Source organism: Platichthys flesus, chromosome 14 (assembly GCF_949316205.1).
Source record: "Platichthys flesus chromosome 14, fPlaFle2.1, whole genome shotgun sequence".
In the NCBI taxonomy this organism is placed as follows: Eukaryota; Metazoa; Chordata; class Actinopteri; order Pleuronectiformes; family Pleuronectidae; genus Platichthys; species Platichthys flesus.
The window spans coordinates 13,221,906-13,241,423 of NC_084958.1; the positions used below are offsets into that span (position 1 = coordinate 13,221,906).

Consider the following 19,518-nt stretch of genomic DNA (forward strand, 5'->3'; position numbering starts at 1 on the left):
GCCCAGTCTCATTACCAGGACTATTTTAGCCTATGTAGGAGCCAACAAATATGGAATCAGCATGGCCTTCCTGATGTCCCAAAAAAAAAAATTGGTGTTTGGTACAGAGGAAAACAACACGTTGGAAATAGACAGCTGAAGACAGAAAGCAGCATCTATTTTCTATGTAAAGTAAGTGAAAAGGGATGATGTAAGGCAGAATATGTGAGAGAGCAACCCTAATAGGATCCAAAAACAGAGAAGCACTGGGAATAGGCTGCAAGGCTCGAGTTCGTCGTAATGCCATCGCGTCCCAGGGTAGCTGGCCTATATGCTGCTGCTGCACTTGACAGGAGGCCTTCACATGTCTCCACCTAATGTGGTGGCCAGAGGAGATGGACTTTTTGACCTTGCACAGATTCAGGCTTAACATGTTTGCACAAAAGAACCTAAGAGCTAATGCATGAAAATATAGCAATTGTCATTCACAATTCACCTTGCATACACACACAAAAACACACACACACACACACACACACACACACACACACACAGATATTGTTCCTTTACATCCATCCACCATACCTGCACCAATGACTTCCTCGATCTTGACAGTGGAGACGTCAATCTCCTTGGCAAATTCCCGCACGGCCTCGTTGGGGTCTTCGTAGGTAAAGGGGTCGATGTAGATCTTCATCCCCGGGGAGCCTGAGAAGTGGGTCGGGCAGCCCAGTGGGGAGGGGCAGTTAGACATGTCGGCTCGCAAAGAGAGTTCTAGAACAACCAAAGTGCTCAATGAGCTTTCCACAAGAAGAAACTGCTCTTTTTTTTTTGTCTTTCTGTCATGTAGTACTGATGATTGAATGCAATTGTTCCTGCTTGTATCATGAGGCCCTTTTGATACAGAGATTGTGCTACATTGCCATTAGCAAACCCTTTGTTTTGCCTCCTGTGCTTGTTTAGAGTGAATGGAACAAAGCCAGCATAATGTCACCCCAGTGTGTGATTTCAGAGAGTATGCCAGAGTTCTAAACTCTGAGGTGTAACGTGTAATACACCTGCATCTGCATCCATGCTGATCTCCCTTTTACACAGACATAGATCTAGCTCTGTCACTACATCCCACCTTAACCCACATTAAGGCAGAACATCAATGCATCCTCCATCTTGTCTTTTTACCTTTTAATACATAATGGCAAGGCAGAATAAACCCAACCCGAACAGGCTGTGTAAATGGGTCTATAGTGTGACACAACATTACTCACAATTACTACAAACAACTACACAACAGCTGTAAATGATGATAACTTACTCATTGGACCAGAAAGGAGCACTACTTTTTTCTAAATGAATAGTAATGCATACTGCAGGCAAAAAAATAGTATAGTTGGATGATTGTTGGACCAGCATCAGTTGCAAGTAGTGCAAACAAGAAAATGGAGGTTTTCTTATACAATACTTTTAATGGGGAAACCGACCAGAAAATATGGACAGACAGAGGGGAAAGATGAAAGGATAGAGGGAGGGACGAGGGTATGTAGAGAGTAAAATGTAGACCGATTTTCTTTTTACCCTTTATCCCTTACCCCAGCAGTCTCTGCTCTTTGATTGTTGTAGAACCAATTTCCCCACAGCCTCTCCCTATAGGAGCTCATAAAGAGATAAACCGCCGTGCTATCAACTAGCTTTTTATGTCGTTCTGCGATAGGTGAGCTCAGTTCACAGACGGGAGATGTCTGCAAACAGAGGACAAATTTTCTGACTCAACAGACCGGGAGGGGGAGACCGCCGAAAAAACAGTGGTAAACAAATTCAATACACGCTGCCACAAGACAGACATTACAGCGAGTAAACAGACGTCAAATCATAATTTCTACACTGACACAAAAGGGCAGCCTTCTTTCCCGGAGCTGCTCAGTCAAAACCTTGGCAGCTATGATTGGAATAAACCCATCTCCATCAAGTCAATTTGCGCCTGCTCATTTGCATAAGCCACACAGAGCGGGGGAGGGGTCTCAGGAGAGGGGAGGAGGATAAGGTCTGGTCTTAGAGGGATCAAGGTGCCTCACCTCGCTCTCGACCAAAGGCTGATTCTAGTTATAACGCTAATTGTCTTGAACCCTGTGTGTGTGAATGTAATTGCTCATTAGAGATTCTGTACAGATTGGATTCAAGTTAATCAGCTCTGCGTTCCATAAAGTCATTCTGTTGACAGTGTCGCCATGCCGCTCGCTCGGCAGCACCACTGGCTGAGACTTATAATTTTTGCGGGGACCTCAAGCAGTGCAGCAACAACAAACACTTGAAACTCAAGATCTCGAGCACACATGCACAGCGTGCGTCCGTGTACACATACTTGCGTGAAGTCATTACTTTCTAATTCACTGTTCGGAGCCCACTTTCATGTATAATTTAAAATGCAAACAGTTTATCCCTCTCCCTCCCTCGTGCACGGACCTGGTTAACTGGACTCCTCTTTTTATGGCCATCAGATGAAAAATTGATTCCTCCCTTAATATTTCATTATTCCTTCATCTGAGTGTATGAAGCAAATATGACCAAACGTCAGTTCTATTTTTAGTTGGGACAAAGCACAGCTGCTGCGATGGCTTAAGGGCATTCAACAAATACTATAATTTCATACCTATCTAAATTTGAAGGTCGAATGAATGGATTGAGTAATTCAGGTAATTTGGACTATAAATGTCAACAAAATCCTTGAGCTATAAAACCCTAATAATTTGAACGGTTAAGAATTAAGTTGACTGGCCTTACAAAATCTAGTTTACTCCACTGCACTTAACCATGTTATTTTCACCAATGTCCAACAGTTACCCTGCTATAACTCTGCCCTGCTTGTTTACTGAATGTCCCTAATGTATCCACAAATCAACCGTACAGCAGTAATTCCTACATTAATCCATTACTGGCAGTGGGTTCAATCACATTACTGGTCCTACTACACGGAATTTACATGTTGCTTAAAGACAAACAGCAATGTCTTATAGTGAAACAGTGGCTTCATAAATGCTCATCTTTTTAAATTAAAGGAACTCTTTCATATGTTAGACTTTCACCAAGGCGACGTAATTAAGTCTTATTTCTTTTGCCTGACATTATTTGTGATTTAGCAATTTCTGTAGATAGTAATTATATGTTTTATAGGCTTATCGACTTTGAGAAATTAACATAAGCAGTTACAGGCCACTGTGCGCCTATAGTGACCACTTTCCCATTTCCCGTCGGTCCAAGATGCACACTAATCTTTTCTGTGGCTCTCTGAATATAATGAGCTGAGTTTACTTCCTAAACACAAACTAATTATCCACTCTCTGATGTTAGAAAAAGCATTTGTCAGTGGCACTGTGTGGCTTATTATATGGAAATCACAAAAGGGATCTAAAATTTAACTGGGATTAACAGTCACATTGGTACAGACAGAGAAATGTTTGTGTGGGTTTAATCAGGCCTGTGGTTGCTTCACTTTGGAAAGATACAATTCTCATCAGCACTAAAGGGGATGACCTCTAATCCGTGATGAAGGGCAAAGACAGATCTATAGATGATCATCAGTTCATTTTATGTCTTGGCTAAGTCCTCAAATTCACATGCAGAAATGTGTTGTGAAGTGGAAAGTTGAAAAAATTACTTCACGCAAACGTATTTGTCATTGAACCATAACCATACCTGTTAAATGGGCCTTTGAATCTGATTCTAATTCAGTGCGAGCAGCAGATGCTGAAGCACAAACAACAGCTGAGGCAACAAAGTGACAAACTGGGTTCGAACAATTGTGATTTACGATGTGATGTGATATGCGGAGAAGCATTAGGGCATACAGTCAACATGCCACAAAATGTCTCTCTGTTAATTAGCTGATGTTGACAGGCTGTTGATTTACGGGAAAGAGTGGAAAGGAATAGGCCTACTGAGAAAAAGTGTACATGCTCAGAGGCAATGAGGTGTGTGCAACACGATGAGCACTGCTGATACTGCCAATTAAAAAAAGCAGCGTTTGATCTGTGGGAATTGAATGTGTGTTCATGACAGTATATCAACATAAAGATTTTTGTATCAGGCCAGGGTTTGGGATCGTTTGGATTTTCTCTAACAAGGATGCTCAATTATCCTAAGCAGAGACAAATCGCATAATTTTTCCTTTAAAAAAAACAATGGTCAATGAAAATAATGTATTTTTTTCTTGCTCAGGCAAATTTGAAGTAGAAATTTTACATATTAATTGTTTATTCTAAGTATGGTTAACTTAAATATGAATGCTATATAATATGAATACATAATCTAATTGGGTGCAAAACAGTTAATAAAATGTACATAACCAATTATTTTGACTCTGGCATGTGCGGTGGTGTTCATGTTAGGCACAAAAATCTGCATTGTGATTTGGTCCAGAGGGTTCCGTATCAGTACCTTGTATCAGTGCATGTCGATAATTATCACGCTGAATGTCACGTTATTATTTCCTCTAAGGTCAGAGACAGTTTTTTTTGCTCCTGATTGAAGGTTGTGGTCTTTAACCATTCTTAATCCAGAGAATGGTATTCACATGAAGACTAGGAAAGCATTTTACAAATCTGAGGTAGATCAATGATGTTACATCGCCTCAGTCTACCTTTGTCGTATTGTTATTGATGAAAGTTATTTTTGTGATTATTATTTATATTGCTTTACTGCCCAAGACCTACTGAAGTTACAGTACGAGCAGCATCCCTGGAGACAACGAGACATCGCCTCATGCGTGCGGCAGCAGCTGGAACAATGAGCTGCTGGGTGAAAGCCAGCGCCGCATTTTGGGGAGATTCGTCCCAAACAATTGACTGAGTGGCGCTTTTTTATTGTTGGGTTGAATACTGTAATTACCAAACTGTCAGTCAAATCTCGAAAGAATAGAAGACAACAATGCATCCTGGGGTAGGGGGGGGGGATTACTCCATCCACGAGTGTTTGCACGTTGAAGAAATAAACCTATGAATAGGATCCCTTATCGGAATTTGATTTCCCCTTCATTTCAAATGAGGCATGCGATGATTAGAGCAGCAGACGCCTGTGATCTTTTGTTTATTTTCACCACTTCTGTTAATTGCATTTTTGTTTCCTCAAAAGATAGCCGGTGACAAAGCTGACTCTTCTGTCCGCAGTAGTTTTAATGAGCCCCCAGCTGCCTGCTGCTGAGGCTGTGACACAAAGTGACTGTGTTGAGACGCTCCGCTGTGTTCGCCTCAACAAAACTCCAATCCCCTCGAGTGAGCCCCCTTCTCAGACTGCTGGGTCGACAGAACATAGGGCTTTCATCCGAGGTACAAAACTTATGGCACACCCTTTTGTGCGTGTGTTGAGATTATGTGTGTGTGTGTGCAACCAGGCTCCTCCATCAGTCAGCAACAGGGGAGTGCTTAAAGCTCGACTCAATCACTCCTATCGTAAAGCCCTGACACATGACTGCCAGTCAGTGTCACAGTGTAAAAACAGGCAAATGTCATTTACATCCACTGACGTCTGAGACCAGAAATATTTTCTCTTATACCTCACCATATTTTCGTCTGGGTCGTATGCAGAAGTAAACGTATTACGCACATGTCACATATTGAAGTGTGTACATGTTGTGGCAACTGCAAAGTTCTCCACAAACAAAGGGTATGAAGTTGTAGAAAATGTAAATAAAATATGGAGATAGTGTTCAGAAAGCTCAAAGCTACACCTAGGCAGAACAAACTCTGAAATATTAACGCTACAGAAGTTTTGGCATTAAAATAAACATGGTAATGGATAGTAATGTTGATGGATGCTATATTACTTTTGAGCCTATATTTAAACCCTGGCTGTGAGTGGCGTCATATGACAGTGGTAATACCCATTGGTCCACAGTGTTACACTGAAGAATAGAATAAAAGTGCTTGGCTCTTGGACGTGATTAAGAAAAGTGTCATTCAAATCACAAATGTATGTTGAATATAAATATAAAAATATTCATCCCTTTTAGTTTTTAACAAAGACTATCAAGCAAGGCTTTATTGAAGTGCCAGATCTTTTGAAAGTGGGACACTTAGGGTGACAGCAACGTTCACTGTTACTAACGACAGATCGAAACTGTGCAGCAGCAGTTTTCGCCCTCAATAGCGTTTGTCTATTTCACCCTGGAGAGTAATGTGAAGGCGAGGAGCGCTCACTCTGCAGCCACTTCAGAGGACAACCTGGTCCCCAGGCTGCAAACACTGCATGCTGACGAAAGAAAAAAACAAATGCTCGACTAGAAGAACCTGTCAACTGATGGGTCAAATGTTTAGATCCTTTGCATTTCAGGAGGCTGCCCAACTAATTGTGTTGCTATTATGCCAAGGATTTATGAATGTGTGCAGAAAATGTTAAAGTGACCCTCCCAGAATTGTGTTTCTCAAAAATATATTTATGTTTAGATGAAACGTGCAGTGCAGAGGGTTCAAAATGTGTTGAAGAGTCATGTGTAAAAGAGTCATGAAAACAAATCAACATTTGGAGCCAAACGTGGAAAATAATCCAATCACTAGCTATCATGGTGATCTGAGTGTCAGGGCGAACTCACCTCTTCCTGTGCTGTAATGTTGCAGCTTGTCACTGTACACCGCCTCCTTGGTGTACGCCCTTTTCCTGAGGGAGCAATGGGTATTGAGAGAGAGAGAGAGAGAGAGCTTGAGGTACAATCCAATGAGAGGAAATGTAAACAAGGCCTTATTACTGTTCATGGTTCTCTGTATCGCCTGGAAATGACGTGGCTGAACAGTGAATCAGCTGCAGAGGGGACAGCAATGGTAAATTAAGTTTATGAAAATGAGCTGATTTTTAATTAGACCTCGATAGGATCTCTCTGCTTTTCATCCGTCTCCTCTGCCTCGGCATCAAAAGAGCCCCGGCCCATTTGATGAACACTTTACTTGCTCAAATTTGCAGACAGCACTGCAGAAAATTCCGCTTTCATATATCTACACCGGAGCAAGGAGGGAATGTGACAATGTGACAAACTGCCGGCAACATTAAATTGCCTTGACTTAAGTAAATTAAAAGGGCAAAGTGGTAATTGTTGAGGTCTCTATGGAATAGGATATTCCATTTCAAACATGGCAACTTGGCTTTACTCTCCATCAAATTGATTTCTATTAATACTCGACAAGAAGATGCGTCAGGAGCTCACATGCGATGCAAGAGTTTAACCAGGGGATTCAAAATCTCGTTTGGGTAGCGGATTAGTTTGGATGCATTTTCCAGATATATCAAAGCAGACATCACAAAACAGTGTTTTATGTGCTTAACATTTATGATCAGATTTAGATTTTTAAAACTGGTTCATTGAGTCATGACAGAAATGTTTCTTCATGCGGGGCTGCGGTCTCTCTTTGGAACAGGATGGGCAATATTGGATAGAAATGGTGTTAATGTTAATATGTCGATCCTGCTCATTGTCTTGTTTATACTGGACTGCAGTGAATAAACAAAATCCAATCCTGTCAACTTGTGGCTGGAAAAGGCTCCTCAACTGCAGGTGAGAGATTCGGGCAGGGGCGGGGCCATATCAGCATATTTATAGATCCCAGTCATGAAATGAGGAAGGTGCTGGGATTAATTTAATCCGCTTTAAGGACATTGTTTTCATGACAAACCTTTTGAATTTGTAGTTGAGATTTATAGGCTGAAATAAGCTGCCTGAGTACGACTGTTTTAGTTTATTAATGTAAATTTTTAAGGAAAAACTGCAGAAATGAAGTCAATGACTCTGCATGTATTAAGAGAGAGGTAAAGGTTACCTGCTGCACACGATGGAGATGGCCACGAGGGAAACGATGAAGACGACTCCTGCCGCAGCCGACCCCGCGATCAGAGGAAGCTGTTCCCTCAGCTCCGACTTGAAGTCGTCTGTGTGACACAAAGGGGAAGATAGACGGACAGACATTGAGCATGGCTTTGGTAAGGCTCAGGACCACAACTGTGTTTATTAGAGCTGCGTATGTGAGCGAGAGGAAGAAGAGGAGGCACAAAAGAAAGGTCTGGGTGTGCTGATGGATAAAGGGAACATATAGATCTCTCTGCCGAGATGTGGTGACTGAAATCCGGTGAGCCTTAGCAAGACTCGCTGACAGGTTGTGTTTGATAAACCAAGGAGAGAGACAGAGAAAGTGAGAGAGAGGTGTAGGGCTGATGGTTAGAAAGAGTGTGGGGGGGGGGGGGGGGGGAGCTTTCAATCTCGTCTGACATACCTGTCAGAAATGAACAGACAAGAAAATGCACCTTGGAATGTTATTTCTTAGGTGTTGAAAAAAAGTCATCAACTGCCAATCACAGCCCAGACCGGATTTATGCACATAACCAGAGCAGGCTGCCGCAGGTTCAGCCTAAAACCACTACACGGCAGAATCCTCCCCTCTCTTTGTGTGTCCCCGTCTTCCAAGGACTTTGCAACCGGCAAACACTTTGGTTAAAGAAATGCACAATTTCGCCGGCTGCAGGCAAATCAGCTTCTAAGTCCCATCTTCCGTGTAGAATGGGGCCCGTATTGGATTAAAGTGATAAAGGGAGAACTAATGCATCTTCGGAGCAGCGCGGGAGCCCGGGATCTATGAGGAAACGCAATGTGACAGAAATTTCTAACTCGTAACGCGCTTTTCCATCAAGTATGTTACAGGCAAAGTGAGTGACTGATGTCCCAGTCACTCAAGTTTCACACACTGTCTCCCTCCTCTCTTTTGATGCATATTTGGTGCGAGAGGGTCGAGGGAAATCTTCCCCCCCCCGTTCACCCACAGGTGTGCTGACTTTTTTCGCTGACGGACAGAAATCTCACAACCACCTGTTCCACGGGGTAAATAGGCTCCCATTACAATCAGTTAATCCTTAAAGCCTCAGCCTTTCACAGGGCCGTCACATCAGTCATCTTGCCGATGGACCAATCTCTTGGTGTTTTTCATCACGCCTGTCAATCAAGTCTGCACTGCTTGCGGGAAATTTGAGTGCGCGGAGCTGGCAGAGGGACACCTTGTGGAGGTGTATGAAAACGTGCTGACAGGAGGACAAAGGGGATTATATGTTTTGAGAAAAGACATGGCGGCGGCGGTTGGGGGGGGGGGGGGTGCACAGAGGCTTGTATGGCAACGTGGGGCCTCCATGAGACTGGGAGAGTGGCAGGAGGTGGAGCCGTGGGTGTGATTGTCAGCAGTTCCTCAGCATCTGCTGCTAATTGCCATGACGGATGTTGTGCCGTGGCGGCGAGCCAGCGGATGAGACGTAAACAGTGTTTGTGTGAGCAGGCGCGCGTCTGAGGGAGCGATCATTTGCAGTCGTGAGGGAGAGCAGAGGGCCGTGACTGCGCCGCTGCATCTGTTGAGCGCAGGTAAATAGCCACGATAATCACCTGCATCATCATTATTATCCTTCCCTTCTTCTTGCCCTCCTTCAAGATCATCATCGCCTCCTTCATCGTCATGTTCATTAACGCGGCACAATGTGGAAATGTCACCGCCGCCTCCGGAGCACCGTGAACTAAATGGCCTCACGTTGCAAAACGGGGCTCGTAGTCCAGAAAGTCACAATGAGGCGGCGCTTTGACAAATCGTTACACGTCCGGTCAAATGTTTAATCCCTCCAGACGGAATCAAGCTGTGAACCATCCATCCCCACTGAATCACGCTTGCACCCTGTTCCACTCCTCTGGCAACGGCACAGAGACGCGCTTCATGAGGAGGTGCAGAGCCTCCATCGCCGGCCATCGACACCCTTACCTCCTTCCACATACAGTGCATTGATTAACATGGTTCCATAACATTGCCAGTACGACAGGTGTTGCGGCTCCTCTTCAGGCCCTTCCCGCTCTCTCCAACAATCTCAGCCCCACCCAATGGCAAAAACAAAAAAAAAAAAATTGCTCATCAACTACTAATCACAGCTATGCATTCTGGGACGGCGCTCCAGCAACAGAAGGGCCGGGTGAAAAACCAATTAGCTAAGCATTTTGGATCAAGCACAGTTAGTTGCGCAAACGAAAGACACTCAGCATTCTACAAATTCAAAGCGCACACACACACACACACACACACACACACACACACACACACACACACTCACACACAAACCTGACCATGAAGGAAATTAATTTTGCTGTAGAAATGAAAGTGCAATCAAACATTACGCTTCCCTTCTGTCTCCCCTACTAATAATAATAATGCAATACCAAAGACAGACAAGAGTGATAGAAAGAGTTTGGATGCATTTCCGTGTGTGTGTGTGTGTGTGTGTGTGTGTGTGTGTGTGTGTGGGTGTGTGTGTGTGAGAGAGAGCGAGAGAGAAAAAGACAGAGGAAGATAGAGGGAGTCGCAGAGAGCTGTTTCTCCTGGCTCGGCGATCCTTACCATCTGTGAGGGTTTGGAAGCACATCTTGCTGCTGTATTTGCCAAAGCCGGCTACAGTCCGTGCCCGCACCTGCACCACGTAGACCGTGCCCGGCCTGAGGCCCTCCACACGTGCGGTATTAGTTTGGCTCCGCAGGATGGTGGAGTTAATCTCTGCATGGTCCTGCAAAGAGCAACAAACACGGGATGCAGGTTAGAGTTGAATTGCTGAGACGTTGTCGGGGCGGAAGTGTTAAATCACAGAAATCCTGGTAAAAAAACTACAACTTGTGAAACATTGTACAACCATGAATTCAGTATGGGCACTGTCGGCTGAATTAGTGAAGTAGTTTAACACTCGACAGATGAGAGTGGATCGCAGAGTAAATAAAGAACTGTGAAAAAATTGTGAAATGCTTATAAAGACCTGGTTTTCAGGGCCTCGTCAAACTGTGATGTCTAGTTAACCCATTTTAGGCCAAAGTTTTGAAACAAGGCTTTGGTTTGAATCCCTCATACAAAACGTTGTGCCATCGTGCACAGTGTAAAATAAACCGATCACACAAACAAACACTATCTCCTATTCATTCAGAAACATGCATACACAATATGGTGATTAAAGGCAATCATTTCAAGGAAATTACAAAGAGACGCACTTCTGAGCAGTCATCCCATTGCATGTTTGCCACTTCAGATGTGTTTTACGAGGCAGTTTAATTAGTTGCAAGTATTTTGAACATTTAATCCTCTTGTTTTGTTTGTCTGGAGTACGTTGGTTTTTTTAATACGACATCGAAATGGAACAAACATCCTTTATTCTATCGCTGTTTGTTTAAATGTTCTAATTAGGTATTTGCCCTCTTTTCTATGTCACGTTCTCTTTGAAACGTTTGATTTTCACCCTCACAGAGGCCCATGCAGATGTCGAGTCTGAATATCTGCATCTGTTCAACTGCATCTTTTCATGCATGTATGAATGAATGCATACATGAAGCCATCTTTTATTTAAATGTGTGATTTGAACCGTTGACCCTTCCCTCCACATCCTGTATCTCAGTCCCTCTCCATGCTCTGGAGAGCCAGTCAGGCAGTCTGCTGGAGTGTAGCTTGTGGCATGCTGGAGGTATCTGCTATGGGGGATCAGTAATTACTTAGGCTTGTCACCTCCCTAGAACCCAGAGTGAATATGACAGCCAGAAAATAAGACTGCACCTACACTACACCCACTGCTGCAGGCTGCTGACAGCTCCAAGCCGACACGCTGTAGAGAGGGAGAGGGCAGTTGAAAGGGAAGGGCCAAAATCCTCTGTGTCAGTGAAACTGTGTAAATAAAAGGCAGTTTATAAGCTTGGTAAAAATAATGTTTAATGCTGGACCACAGCTTATAGTACATCAACAAATCTGAGCTGCCAACAATGTGGAGTGGAAAAAGTAGAGCGGCTCTGAGGAAGCGAGGGAAGGAGGAGGATGGAAGACGATGGCAGGAAGCGATAAGAAACTCGAGGCAGAAGCAACCCACATCGAAATCATTATCCAATCTGATTGGTGTAATTGAATCATTCCGGTTGCTCCGTCACTGAGCACACGAGGTAAACACAGTTATGAAATCCACCCCCCTCCCACACGTAATGATGTGCGCAATCACATTAGCTCTTATTGGACACTCTGGGCCTGATGAAGACAAATGCCTGGGCTTGGGATGAGAGCGTCGCACCAACAGGGATTCATTCTGTCTCAGAGAGGAAAGAGATGTTTTTTAATGGAATGCTGAATGTAATTGGTTTCGAGAGTTCAATCATTCTACGGACCTTTGGTACATCGGATCAGACAATCTTTCTTTTCTCCAACCCGTGAAAATACTCTCAATCTTCACATTTAAACCTTGGCTTATGTCTTCAAAGAGATGCAGGCGACATATTGTCCCATGAGGAACTGGGACCATTGTCACCTATTCATCTGGTGTAAGACACGGTTGAGTGTGCAAGGACTGCTCCGGGTCAGGATTTGCCTGCGCCTGCTATCCGTCACTCTGCATTTCTCAGGAGTCAGGACCACACCCCCATCTGTTGAGTTTGAATGGAGGACAGGTGAGCAGACAGATGGCACACCGCCAACGGGGGAGCATCCCTTGAGGGAGCACCAGCTAGGAATGGTCCTTTCATGCTGCCAGTCAAATAGGGATTATGTGAGACACACACACACAAACACACACAGTCCCACATCTGCCACTTAGAAATGAGCTGGCATTTGGCACTGCAGCAGGTTAAGGGATAGCCAAACAAAAGGCCAAGCCAGGAGGGACTTCCAGCCATGAGAGGTCCTCTCCTGCTGCCGGTCAAATGGGGATTAGGAGGACCACACCCTAACTTGCTAAATAAAGACGGAGATGCAGGTGGGCAGGCAGATGGTAGAACAGCCAATCAAAAGCCTTGCCAGAGGTGACAGACAGGAGGCACTGTGGGGAGTTTAGCTGCTGCCTCATTCGGTAAAAATCACGGAAACAAACTTAGCATGAACGGTTGTACTATAATAATGGTGCCGTTTAATACAGATGCTTTTCATTTCCTGAAGGCCGGTGAGAAACACATATTTTATATTTACCTCAACAGATAGCTTAATAAACCTAACTTTGAAAAATAATCTACTGTACCACTTTGAGAACTGACACTGGACTTATCTGGGACTTTTTATTGGCCCAAATTGTATAGGACTGAGAACTCGACTTGCTACAATAGCACTGGAACTATTCAAATCATATTGTTGGAATGCTGCAACTCCTTTGCTTGTATTTGGTCTTACCTGTTAAAACACTCCATTTATTTATAGTAATTGCCCATTTGCCATTGCGCTGCCAGCACACAGCAGAGCTCTCTTTGAATTTCCTCTCTGCCACTTACTGCCATGTTCCTCCATATTTCCCGAAGTTTTCTTTGAGTTAGCTTTACAAGTCAAACCCCATCACTGTTGCCGGGCTGTGAAGCCACAGAGACGTTATATGTTATATTGGACTTTAAAATAAACTTAAATTGCCTTGATATGTGCCTGTGTGTGTGTGTTTCCGTGTGCATGTGTGTTCCAAAAACTGCCAAGCACCCAAAACGGACAGCATGGCCACCTGGCACACAGACAGCCATGTTGGGAGACCATGTGTCCTCTTCACAGGCTCACACACACGCCTGCATGCAAATAACAGACGCACACACAAAGGGGGGAAGAGAGTATGAGAGAGAGAACATTCTCACATTATGTTTGTAAAGTGGAAATGAAAGAAATTAATCTTTCCCATTAATGCTCCTTATTAAAATGTATTTCCTAAGGTAAAATAGAAAAAGGGGGAATAGGGCGAACAGTTTAATGCTCACAGAGTCGATGGGTTTTTACCGAATGCAAATAATTATCATAAACTCATGAATTATAATCTCACGATAGAGAAGATGGTAATTATTCTGTATGCTCTTACAATGCTGATATCATCTGTTATTAATGACGTTTAAGTGTCTTAATTGTTTTTAGAAATAAAGACACTAAAAACGGTTTTTGAATTAAGTAAATCAACACATTGTTACAAAAGATGCAAATAATCTTCTTTCTATTGTGATTCTGCAAAGCTTAACCTTAGAGGTAAAGGGGTTAGGACGAAACATGACTTGAAAGGAAATGTATTTGCTGCAGCTCCTTCAAACAGTTTTACTTGTTCTTTGCAGCCATCTCCTTTTCACTCTTTGGTCCCGTTCTGACCTGGAGTCAGCATCAGGACACTTAAGTCCACTGCAGGTGAGAACGTGTCAACAACGCATTTCAGATGTGATCGCTCAGACCACTTTCTGAGATGGGCTGGGACATGTGGTCCTTTCACCTTCATTGGCTGCACAGGGCAAGCATGACATCAGGGGAGAGAACGGGCTAAGACCTGCAGGACCAGGCCAGGTTGTGTACATATGTTCTGTGAACGTAAATACAGTAGGTTGCATTGAAAGGCCGTCAGCTGACCAAATCCTACAGTTTCGTAATGAACAAAACAAATTGGAACACTTCTTAGTGTTTCCAATAAATTGATTTATCAGAGGCCAACCCCAGAAGAGTAACACTGAGCGACATATATTGATTGTTTACCCTTTTCCTTTGACTATATCAATGTAAAGTTGATACACGCAGCCCCTCTTGGCTCCACTCTCTCTTTCTCTAACTACACAAATACATTTAAAACAGGCCCATCGAGTTGGACTGGCTAAAAACAACATTTTGGTCTCTGCCAACAGAAACGACGTATGTGTTTATTTGCATACAGAGTGGGGAAGTGGGATCCGATCACAAGTGGCCACTGGAGACGCATTCTGATGGCAGGTGTGAACAGACGTACTATCGGATCACCCGAGACGGACGTTAAAACCAGAACGGGGCCTTTGAATGTGTCCAGCTCAGAGAGAGGAAGAACAGAGTGGAAAGGGAACAAGGTGGAAACGTGAATTATCTCGCCGAGGGAACGAGGGCGAGCTAAACAAGTCCTGTTTTTCACAGGCTCCACAAAAAAATCATTAAAAGTCGGCTCAAGGTCCATGTGTGTCTAGAGAAGTGTTGTGTTTGGCTCCGAGCGCTGGCAGCCGGAGAAGAAAAGAATAATAAATACTTTCTCCTGGCGTCTCTTCTGAGGAATCGCTAATTGTATGTAAAATACACGGGTGACTTCATGGTGCCAGGGACGCAGATGGTGCTCTGGTCATTCCGTTGGCGATTCTGTCCGTGCGCTGTAAACGTGGCTCTGCTCGTGAATTCCTCACATCACAACGGTGCTGCTGTCATCCAGAGTGGATTCACCTGAACTGCGGCTGACACTTCCACACAAACACTCAAACTCGCACATGCGCTCTCTGACACAAACACCCACAGAACCATCAGTAACCAGAGCCAGTGGCTGCTCCGCTCGAGCCTTAATGGAGGGCCTGACCTCCGCTATGCTGAGTTATTTCCACCCTCCCCAAATTTTCAGGGAAACCTGAGGAAAAAGGGTCTGAGCAAAATGGAGGGAATGAGAGCGTGGTGTCCGACTTTTTCTCTGCAAGCCTTAAACTCATTTCATCTTGCTTCCCAATTTACAGGGTCCTGGGAGCACTTACTCTGTAATGTGAGGGCGGGTTGAAGAGGGAAGAGAAGCTTGTTGAGGAAACAGCCTTCAGCTCTCAGCTGCAGCTTTCAGGTAGGATTTTTCAAAATGCACGTCCTTTTCCATCGTGTCAACCGAGCATGACGGAAGATTGGGTTTTCATTTTCGTATAAAAAAAAAATCGTCACAACGGTCTTGATTATAATGTCTACTTAAACATAGCATGGAGAAAAAAAAATTCTCTCACCAATAGTATTTACCTCAGCCTAATTCTAATTTAATTTGAGGGATAAATTATTTTCTCTTTGGTTCAACTATAACCTTCTGTAATAATTGCGTAGGCCGCAGGTTTGTATTTGACATTAATTTAACCACAGTATAAACACTAACAACAGATCATTATAATAAACTTGGTGGATTTTCACCTTTAACCTTTATATTTTTCATATTATTCAATAGGATCTAATTGGATCAAATGACCAGTTTAGAGAGCAGGTTTATAGTTTTCTATTTTAACTTATGTGATACAGTTATGCAGCATAATTTCACTACGCCTGCTGCTCCCATAATGCATTCTGGTGGCGCAGCTGTTAAGGTCATATACCATGTAAGCACTGTGTCCAATCTTTGATGCCATCTAGGGACCCTTTGTCCAAAGTCATCCTGTGCTCACTGCCTGTTTCATTCCACTGTGAACCATCAAATACTGGCAACCGTGCCAAAAAGTAAATATGCAAAACATCAATCAAAACAGCAAAACATTATTGAAATGACTTATTTAAAAACTGCAAGCTTGTCTCCTAGAATGACACTTGCGGCCAAAACATAGCGTTATGACAAGACAGTGAAAGAAGAAGACAGGTTGTGTTTTGGTCTTTTGTATGATCACCCCGAGGTTTGACTTAATTCAAAGAGTGACAATGCTGCGCTGCTGGAGAAGCGGCTGTTCTAAATGGGAATAGGAGGCATCCTGTGAGATGGAGTGTATAGAAAGACAGCTCTCTGCTGTGCTAAGGACTGGCTGAGACAATCAACTCCAGAACCAGAACGCTGTGACTACGCTCAGATTAATTCAGGCATCAGTGAGATGCACATAAAAGAAGGAGAGTAAAGACAGAATGCTATGATTGCATTATACTGTATATGTAACCCACGGCACTGAGTTAAGCTGGGAGAGTGCACGGGAGTGTGTGACAGACATGGTGCCAGTACCTCCTCCATGAGCCTCTTTGATGATAAAAAGGCCACATCATCACTTAACGGCTGCGTGGAGCTTTCCGATTTTCTGGACCTTTCAAGGACTAAGGCAGAGCTGGTAGGACTGACCTAGATGGTAGGCAGTTAAATTGCCTCCTTCTCCATATGCAGCAACATACATTATGCACGTTTCCCTGGACAGACTGTGCACGCTGAGAACTTATGTGGTCTTGTCACGATGCATAGATACGTTTTTAACAGGTATGGAGATTTCACTCAAACCTTTCACTTCATTATATCTGCCAAATTGTGGGGAAATGTTCTTGTCTTCTGAGAGTGGGGACTAAATAGAGCTTTGGGCAGCAGCGGCTGGCTGAGGAAAAGTCTGTTTAGAGCCTCGTCAGATCCAAAATGGAGTGTGAAAAAAAAGACCACCAATGTGGAAACCTCATCTCCCGAGCCCAGTGTGTCACAAAGCAATCACTCTGACTCCCCTTCTGTTTCTTACTCCTCGACAGAAACACGTACAGGGGGGACAGGAAGGTGCATCAGCACTAAGGTAGACGGAGGTGCACTCAAACCTCCCCGTCTCCTGAATTATCCCCCGTGCAATTAACAATCTTGTCCTTGTTAATTCACTAATTTGTGATTACGCTGTGCTCATCTATTGGTGTGAGGACACGCTACATAAACATCAGTAGGATTAGGTGTCATTGATATTCATGAGCTAATGGGAGGCTGCATAAGTGTTATTTACACGACACTAAGCTGTCTGGCAGATAAGGTTTCTCAGGGCCACGGCAATCGGATTCAATTTCATGACCTGTGCAACGCCAGAGGGGAAACAGTGAGCAACTGGATAACTTTCCGACCGCAAACATCATTTAAAAAACATGTTTGTTGTCCTCTCTATTAGAAAATGCTAAATGTGACAGCCTCTATTCTCCGGCGGGGCTGTGAATATCGATCCGGTAACCTTAGCCAGAATGAGTTTGTGGGAAATAAACAACAGAAGAAGAAAAACATTTATAAAACTCTATTGATTTTTATCTTTTAGTTGGAACGCCTAGCCTGGGCCAAGGTGCACCAAGCCTCACAAAAGTCTTAAGCTTAAGATGATACAGACCGAGGGGAAAGAAAATGCGCATGACCAACCTTGCTATACCTATCGATCAGCTTTAGGAGGACAAACAAGGGCCCCAACAAAAAGCTGGAGTCTCCGATCTCTCGGTATCATTTTGTCCGAGGCCTTGGGAAAGCCTACAGGTCAATACTGGAGCAGCATAGGCACTGTGGTGTAGGGATGGGCACTTAATAAAGCAGACTTATTGTGCGCGAGCAGACGGGTCGATGTGACTCCCCCCAGACGCAATGCATTTTCACAGCAGGACAGGTTGCTGCACTGTGCAGAGTGGGCCCGGAGCAGAGGTCAACCCATTCACTTCATCAGCAGCAGAAACCAAAGAACAGTGGGAGAGACGGAGTGACCACAGTGAATGAACATATTATCAGCCCAGGGGACTCAGGTATCTGGGAGAGCTGAGATTTAGGGAGCTTTAGATAAAGTTTACTATGCAAGTACATGTGAGTAGGTGACTTACCTGAGATACACATGCAAAGTCTCGCAAACAAATATACATGTACACACACACACTGAGCTTACCTTCTCGTAGAAGCGCAGTTCATAGTCCAGAATGATGCCATTGGGCTGCTCAGGTTGGGGCCAGGACAGCGTGAAGCTATTCATGGTGGAGCTGATCTGGTGCATGATCGGAACTATAGAGGGAGCTGTGGGGGCACAGAAAGAGCAAAACTAAATAAGTTCATCTGCAAAACTTGAACTGCATCCAGTAGAGTTTATACCCCTACATTTAAATTTGGATCTTCAAAAAATTGCTCACACTCATAAATATCTGTCCCCTAAACATAACTATAGTTTCATCAAGATCCATAATTCATTAGGTGAGAAATCTATTAAAATGTTGAAAGACGATATTGATGATGAAAAAAATTATTTTGGAACTGGCCCTAATCTTGATATGGATTAGGAACCAATGATTGTGTTTTTCCTTGGCTCATGTTCCATCCTTCTTCCAGGTTTTTATGGAACTCAAAACAAGACACACAAACCAGCCAACAGGCACAGTTCTCTGTCTTTACTTCACTACCAAACAATAAAGACCTGCAGGTAGAGGTTTTGTGTCATTTGTGCGAGTCTCCTTTGCTAAAGCTGATTTTGCAGTAGAGTGAGCTGAGGCCACTGCTCTGATAAGTTTCCTGTCACTGCCCACACTCCCTAAGTCAGTAGGTGAGAGTGGGGATGAGATGTACAGCTCAGTTTGTCAGCCACCTTATTTCAACCCTTCACTAGAAGTCCCATAGTAGCTACAATGGTTCTTAACTTAAGATTCACACTGGTATATGAAGCCAGCCAAGGAGGAATCTCATCATTATCTGCCTAATGTTCGAATGAAAGCTAATTTATAGATAGTGTAAAAATAATGACATAAATTACAATATGTACATAAAAAGTTATACACGTTTATATCATCCCATGCAGGCCCTCAAATCATACACTACTATCTGTCCGCTCGCTGCACACTATCTAACTCTACACAGTATAACTGCCACTTTCATGAGAACCCAGGTAGCCAGCTGAGTCAAGGCTGATTAGAGTCACAGTCTGCCATATTCTGGCCCCGCAGGACCAAATACAAGTCAGCACCGGCCAAGATTTGGCTGCCAGATTTGGCTAAGATTTCAGGGTGTGGACTTGAGCCTGGCACAAGTCCGGCAACCAGTCGTGTTGGCTGTAGTGTGGTGTGGCACTGACTAATTCTGGCTACCTAGGCAGAATATGGAAGTAAGTGTGGC

The 19,518-nt window shown here is 43.8% G+C and overlaps 1 protein-coding gene across 2 annotated transcripts in view; it reads right to left on the minus strand.

Moving 5' to 3' along the window:
• Positions 1–19,518, minus strand: part of LOC133968769 (ephrin type-B receptor 1-B) — a 152,982-nt gene that overhangs the window by 24,650 nt on the left and 108,814 nt on the right. The window contains exons 6-10 of one of the 2 annotated variants that reach the window (XM_062404955.1): positions 18,308–18,432; positions 10,368–10,530; positions 7,773–7,881; positions 6,557–6,621; positions 565–687 (exon numbers count right to left, since the gene is read on the minus strand). In XM_062404955.1, coding sequence (XP_062260939.1) covers positions 565–687; positions 6,557–6,621; positions 7,773–7,881; positions 10,368–10,530; positions 18,308–18,432 — 585 coding nt within the window. Of the gene's footprint in view, positions 1–564; positions 754–6,556; positions 6,622–7,772; positions 7,882–10,367; positions 10,531–18,307; positions 18,433–19,518 lie in introns of both variants that reach the window. The other variant, XM_062404954.1, reaches the window with a different exon arrangement.